General features: G+C 41.8%; 1 protein-coding gene across 1 annotated transcript in view; it reads left to right on the forward strand.

Moving 5' to 3' along the window:
• The window catches only part of TNFSF8 (TNF superfamily member 8), a 31052-nt gene extending 23746 nt beyond the window's left edge, over window positions 1-7306 (forward strand). The window contains exons 3-4 of the mRNA XM_037139458.2: window positions 517-588; window positions 2298-7306. Of these exons, the coding sequence (XP_036995353.1) occupies window positions 517-588; window positions 2298-2692 (467 nt within the window). The 3' untranslated portion in view covers window positions 2693-7306. The remainder of the gene's footprint in view (window positions 1-516; window positions 589-2297) is intronic.
• The last annotated feature ends 253 nt before the right edge of the window (window positions 7307-7559 follow it).

Genomic DNA, 7559 nt, shown 5'->3' on the forward strand with positions numbered 1-7559 from the left:
CAAGTACAAGGGATCCATTTTTAAAAATACTAAGGTAGTTGATGGCAAAATGAGAAATAAACAGATTTCTGTGGTGAGAACCAGGGGAGGAGGGCCAGGGGCTAGGTGGAGGTAGGCAAATGGGGGAAAAATGGGGGACATCTGTAATAGTGTTAACAATTTAAAAAAAGAAAAAACTAAGCTATAGAGATCTAATGCATGGTATAATATAATGAATATTATACTATAAAGGTGTAATGTGGTAAGTATTGCTTCAATGCAATCAATTATAATATATAATAACATGCTGTATGCCTTAAATTTACAAAATATAACATGTGAGATTAAATAAAAATTAATTAAAATTAAAAAATAGAGGCAGTAAACCACTAAAAAAATAAGTAAACAAACAGATGCCCTCTGCCCACAAATGGAAACAGCAGGGTCATGGTCTCCATCAAAGGGCCGCGGGGAAAGATCTGGTGTCTCCCACTCCCAGAGCAGAAGGACACAGTTAATGTGTGATTTCACTTTTAGGAAACTGCTCAGAGGACATCTCATGTATCCTGGAAAGGGCTCCATTCAAGAAGTCATGGGCCTACCTCCAAGGTCAGTAACCAAATCTAGGAACTCCAACCATCTCAGGGCCAATTCCTGCAGCCTATTATGCATTTGGAAAACTTTTTAAAAATTTATTGTTGTTCAGTAACAATTGTTTCACCTGTTTTCCTCATTCGGAAACTTCTGAGCCAGAGGTCACAAGTAGAGGCCTGTGGCCAAATGTGACCTGCAGATGTGTTCTGTTTCACCTGCAAGCTACCTTTTGCAATTTGAATTAAAACGCCTTAGGAGGAAGAGAAGAGAGTTACTCTAAAACAACAAGGTTCCTCTAGCCTCAGCCACCTGCACTGCATTCACGCCTTCTCACCGACTACCTGGCTCCCAGAGGCATCCGTGTTCCACCACCACCACCCCTCTCTCTTCAGCCCCTTAGAAGTTGCAGGCCAAGTGCATAGCGCCTTTCCTCATACAAGGGAAGGAGGCTCTTAATCTCTACCTCTGTCTAGTTATTCACAGGGGGGGCACAAAACTGCCCTGTGCCCAGATTGACAGCTTAACGAACAAGTCAGCACAGGGCCTATTTGCATATTACTGCAAGGTAAGAGCCCTCTTATAAATGAAATAATTAGAGCCACTTACACTGGGAAAGATGAGATATGGAGGCAATGGCCAAGATTCTCTGAATAACCATTCTGCTCATTTTAGAAATTCAATTTTACAGTTAGATTAGTTTGCACTCTTCAATTGAATTGCAAGGAGGTTTAAAGGTAAGTCATAGAAGCTGTTAAAACGAACAGGCCTGCTTCCCAGTTCTGAAAGGCACCCTGACAGTGCTGACTTTCACTCATTAGGGCCCAGAGAGACTTCGCTTCTGACAGGAATATGTTGGCACATAAATAACCTGGGGTGTCCAACCTTTTGGCGTTTCTGGGCCACACTGGAAGAAGAGTTGTCTTGGGCTACACATTAAATACACTGCAACACGTAACCACAAAAAAGTCTCATAATGTTTTAAGTAAATTTATGATTTTGTGTAAAGCCACATTCACACCACCCTGGGCTGCATGTGTCCCGTGGGCCGCAGGCAGAACACCCCTGGGAGGATCTGCTGACACTCACCTTTCTATAAACCCCAGCTTGGAAGAGCTCCTTAATGTGCACGTAAGGGGCATCTGCATTTATGTTTGGCTGCCTTTTTAAAAAGAGGAAGACATTTAAAGATTTAGATAATGAATGGTTAAAGGATGCATCTTGTTTCAAAAGCAAACAGACTGAGTTTCTCCTGGACATCTTGATCCCTAAATTGGTTACTAAAAATAAATGTCCTATTTTTGATACTTTATGCAATGCCTACCAAATAGTAGTCCCCCCCTTGATCAAGTATTCATTGATAGATTGGATAAATGAACATGATATTCCAGAACTTGAGGGGAATACATCTAGGAGTTTGTGGTCTGAAAAGGCAAAGATATCGTAATAACAGAATAATATAATAATTAAGTGGAAAGTAATTCTGTAGGACGTAGAGAGAGGTCCAGCACCCTGTGTGTTCTTTCAGCTTTGAGCATTAGAGAAAGAGAAGAATATTAAGCAGCACTTAGAAAGAGTAACACAGGAGCTATTTCAGATGGTCGTAATAGCAGGCAATATCATAGAAGACACATGTCTTGAATGGGAAACCTTGAAAAAGACTTCACATTTTTAGCCTGCACCTGCCATCTGCCCCATAATTGTTTTGTTTTTTCTTCTCTTTCCAGTGTCAAAGCATATAAACAAAACCAAGTTGTCTTGGAACAAAGATGGCATCATCCATGGAGTCAGACATCAGGATGGGAACCTGGTCATCCAGTTCCCAGGTTGGTACTTCATTATCTGCCAACTGCAGTTTTATGTGAAATGCCCGGGACATTCTGTCGACCTAAAGTTGGAACTTCTCATCGACAAAGATGTCAAAAAGCAGACACTGGTGACAGTGTGTGAGTCTGGAGTGCAAACTGAAAAGATATACCAGAATCTCTCTCAGTTCCTTCTGCAGCACCTACAGGTCAACAGTACCATATCAGTCCAGGTGGATAAATTCCAGTATGTGGATACAAACACCTTTCCTCTTGAGAATGTGTTGTCTGTCTTCTTATACAGTAGTTCAGACTGAACCCTTTCTCCTGGCCTCTGTCATATAGCACTTCATCTATCCAGACACTTGAGCAAAAAAAGAAACTCTAGAACAAGACTGAAACCACAAAGGGTATTAAATAGTATGCTCCTCCTTCTGTCTTTTCGGAAGATACAACTCCAGGGTTAAAAAGAGAGTTTCAGATAGAGAGCGGGGAAGCAATGTGGTGTGGTGGACAGAACCCCACAAGGGAATCAGAAGGGATGGGTTCATGCCCCAACCACTAACTCACAGTATGACCTGGAGCTATTCCTTTCCTGTCCTTGGAATTCAGGATCCGCATCTGAAGAATGAAAGGGCTGGATTTGAATCTCTCTAAAGTCTCTTACATCTCCAAAGACCAGCCTCTCGCATCACAGATCTATGAACTAAGATTCCAGACAGTGTTCTGGAAGCCTCCAACCAAAGGGAAGGCCCTCACACCAGTATAAAACCAATGGCACTAACATCATCTGGTTGCATGTCACCTCCACAGAGTCAGAATTTGGAGACAACGTTCAGGGCACCTTGACAAATGGTGTGAATTGTAGGACCTAAAATGTGTAAAAAAAAATGCCAAATTCCTCTGAATTGAAGAGGCTTTGTGGGTCCATTCCAGTGAAGGTGGACAATAACACAACAGATGGTTTCTGGTTTTCAGGAAAGTGCTGTGCGTTCAGCCAACTCTTAAATCGAGCATGTAGTGGTCCAAATGATGTGGTCATTTGGTCAGGGCATAGCTGCTGCCATCTCCCTCATGAGTTCATTCTGTCCCCTGCTTCAAACACCTCTCAGAAAACCATTTCTGGACAGGGTTCGTAAAGCCCCACAAAGTTGTTAATAGACAGTGATGACCCTGAAGACACTGAAAAGGACTCCTGAGCAAAGCCAGGTTTCACTCACTACATCAACTTTGACCACTGCCCATCATCTTTGAAGGAGCATCTTACTGTTTGAAAAGTCCATTGGACTAGAAGCGTAAGCCCCTGAGGTTATGTTTCAGAAAGAAAAGGGACCTTTAACTCTATGCAAATTAGTGAAGTGAAATTTGCGTTTTTCTCAGGAAAGGGGAAAGGAAAGAAAAGAGTAAGAATTCAGGAAAGTTTATCAGAGAAAGATTAGAAAAGACTTAAAAGAAGAAAAAATCATCAGTGGTGGTATGGATGAGAGGAATTCCGGAGAACAGAAATGACTAAGAGAAAATTTTAAGTGAGTAGCTGAGCAGCATACTCTGTTGACTCCTCCTCCATCAGTGAATTATTCAGTAAAGGTCCTACAATTTCAGTCTACACTGAAATGCTTTCTGTAAGTAGACTCTTTGGGAGCAAGGGGCATTGGAAGAGGTGTGATCTGAGCAAGCCAAGCCAAGTGGTATGTGGTAAAAACATAGGCAGGTTTTGAGGACCTAAAGCTGGAGAATAAGGAGGCCTCTGCCATTTGAGTTATAACCTAACTCTACAGGGCAAATGAATCTTGCTTTAGACCAACTCACGCATCCTTGAAAATGTATCTGCAACCCAAGCACGCGCAAATTAAGCACATTTTTTTTACCATTTCGCCTTCCAACTCAAGAACTATTCCATTTGCACTTTTCACCAACGATCTTCCAAGCAGAGGCACCTGACTTAGACATTGCGAGTGGTTGCCAAACTCAGGCTCTATCAAGCCAACACCTAAAGACACAGGGGGCACAGCATTGAAAGGAATCTTGTAGCAAGACAAAACAGTAAGAGAGTAATCTCTAGTCAGTCACCTAATAGTTACACAGGGAGTGGACGACCTAATAGTTATATAAGGAGTGGACAACCTAGGAAGTTCAAAACTAAAGTTACTCCCTGAGAGTTAACCAGCCCCTGGACATACTGTAAGCAAATGACACCATCTTTGCCAGTAAAATAAATGATTTTTGTAACTGGGAAGTCAGGCTACCTGAAACATATGCCTCTTTGGTAAAAACTTAACTGCACTTCTCCACCCCCACAACACACACATACACACACACACACACACACACACACACACACACTATACTTGCAGAACTTGTAGAAGAGCATGAATTGATGAAAAGTAACAAGTCAATATAGACTAAATGTATTGCTGCCCTTGGGAAAATTCATACCACTAATTCATTCCCACACAAGGACAAAGCCCTTAGTTAAGAGGACAGTCAGTTTGTCATCTCCACAAAGATCCTGAGAGATCAGCTAACCCAACATTTGAATGGAAGCCCAATATAAGGCAGGGACTTGGGGAGTCCTTACCCATGTTTAGTAGCAGCACCAGGGTCTGAGCCCAGCCTCCTGACTCCTGTGTCCATCATTTCCCACCAGGCTTTATGGGTCCCCTTCTGCAGCTCATCTGTAATTCCGCAGGCCATATCTTCCCAGCCCTGCAGTGCAGTATTCCCAGCACTCAGGGCTGTCCTCTGCTCTGCCTGGCCCCCACTGCAGTCACCCCGGGATCACACTCTAATGTGAGACCCAGTTGGTCTGTAGACTCAATACATGGTCAAATCTCAGGGAAAGGTCAGTGTCCCATGATATAAAAGTTCTATCTCTTAGAAACTGAAGAAATATGTAAGGCTGGTATTTTTTCCAATAAAAAAATTAGAAACTTGTTTTAGTTTGAAATTATGTGTATATGTGTTAATGCATTATGTGTGTACATCTATATATCTCTATACATGTGTACATGTGTGTGCACTATACACATGTGTATTATATATACCTATATGTATCTGTGTGTGCACTTTATTTAGTAATTGTTTTAAAGGTCATCTGCATATTCTGGGGTCAGGAGAGGGAGCCTGATTCTTGCTCTGGTCATTACAAAATTTATATTCATTTCTATTTATTTTTAATTATAAAAAGAACAGAAAATAATATTTTTTCATGCCTTACCAGCCTATTTAATAACTATTAATATTTTGCTATATCTGTCTCTGCTTCTTTTGAAAAATAAAATAATACATATAGAACTAAAGTCTCATTCCTCCATCCATGTCCCTACACCTTCTCCAGAGAATAACTATTGACTGGAAGTTTGTGTGTTCCCTTCACTTACATGAATTTATACTTTTTCTCCCATAAAATTATATAGTAGAGTTTAGAGTAGCTTTTAAAATTTCAATAAATGATATCATACTTTATATAACATTTTGTGAATTGAATGATTTCACGTAAGTTTTTGAGATTTATGCAGACGGATACATGTAGTTCTAGCTCATTCATTTAACTGCCATATGCTAATATTTCATTATTTAAATATCCCACATTTGCCCATTCTTCTATAGATGAACTTTTATTTTGCCTATTGGTTTTGCTATAATAAGCGCATCTTCTGTACAGCTCCCACTGCTTGTTGCCATTTTTCTATGCAACAAAAATAGTCTTCAAAAACTATAAACATGGCAGTTCCTCCTTTAGCCACAAGAAACACATTCCAAGACCCACCCAGTGGAAGCCTGAAACCACAGATTGCACCGAACCCTATATGTACTGTTTTTTCCTATACATATGCCAATACATACCTTTTAACTTAGAAAATAAAAGCAATTAACTTTAAAAAATTAAGGGCTTCTCTGTGACATACTGGAATTGCCAGCATCACTACTCCTGTATTTTGAGGCTATTATGAAGTAAGAGAAGGGTGACTTGAACACCAGCACTGTGGTACCGTGATAGTCAGTCTGATAACCAAGACGGTTTATACGTGACTAATGGGCAGGGAACATGTAGGGCCTGGATCTCATGGACAGAGGGATGAGTCGCATCTCGACTGGGAGCTGCTCGGCATGAGATTTCATCACAGTCCTCAGAACAGCCTGCAATTTAACATTTACGAATTGTTTATTTCTGGAACCTTCCGTGTAATATTTTCAGACCACAGTTGACTGTGGGTAAGTGGAAGCATGCAAAATGGAACCACAGTTGAAGGAGACTGCCGTAGTAGCCTGAACCTACTGAATCAACTGTGGCTAGTGAAATTAGACCCCTGTGGTCACAGCTCCTGAGCCAGAGCTTTGGAATCTGAATAGTTCTTCCTACCTTTCTTAATTAAGCACTTCTTTGCTCTGTGCACCCACTCTGCACACATCATGAGTGCCCATGTGGTGTCCTGCCCCCTGCCAGATGCCAGGCTATGACCCAGTGTTGTAGGAGACCATTCTGCGTGGCGTGGGCCCACCTCCCACTGGGAAATGCACAGGACCCACATCCACGGATAGGTTCTCCCGTGGGGGATCAGGCCTGCTATGTACCTAGGCCGCTTTGAGTCTTGCTTTTTCAAAACAACTCCCTCACCTGGATTTGTGGCAAACGTTTACAGCAAATTTCCTAAAAACAATGCTAAACCTTCCAAGGACCAGTGTAACCAGTTCAACCACTCTTGCCTTTCCATTTGCTAATATCCCGCTTCTGTGATGTGTTACCAGCATCCTCTCCATTGTTTTCTGTGAAAGGTAACTGCCTAAAGTGAACCTGTGCATAGTAAATAAGGTCCATCTTGTAATGTGCCAGGAAACCCAATAAAGGACATCCTGGCAAGGGCCACAGCTTTTGCTCCCCTTGAGAGAAAAGCCATGCCCGCTCTTTTCCTCCACAGGACTCAGTAGTCTGTGTGAATGTCTCATTTCATCCATAATGACACGGACACTGTGGGCCAGTGTCCACATCACAATGTAATGTGTGCCATGGCTCTGCCAGGCTGCTGCAAAATCAGCACTAGTTAACATGTCTTTGGAACATGCCTTTCCAAAGTGTTCTGGGGCTTCCCCAGACCCAGCTGTCTTTCTGGAGAGTATATGAAAAATGTCAGAGTACAAGAAGGACAAGCACAACCCCAGAAGAACATTTCTGCCTCAAGATAA

This window comes from Artibeus jamaicensis, unplaced genomic scaffold, assembly GCF_021234435.1.
Source record: "Artibeus jamaicensis isolate MK-2021 breed Jamaican fruit bat unplaced genomic scaffold, CSHL_Jam_final scaffold_1964, whole genome shotgun sequence".
NCBI lineage: Eukaryota > Metazoa > Chordata > Mammalia > Chiroptera > Phyllostomidae > Artibeus > Artibeus jamaicensis.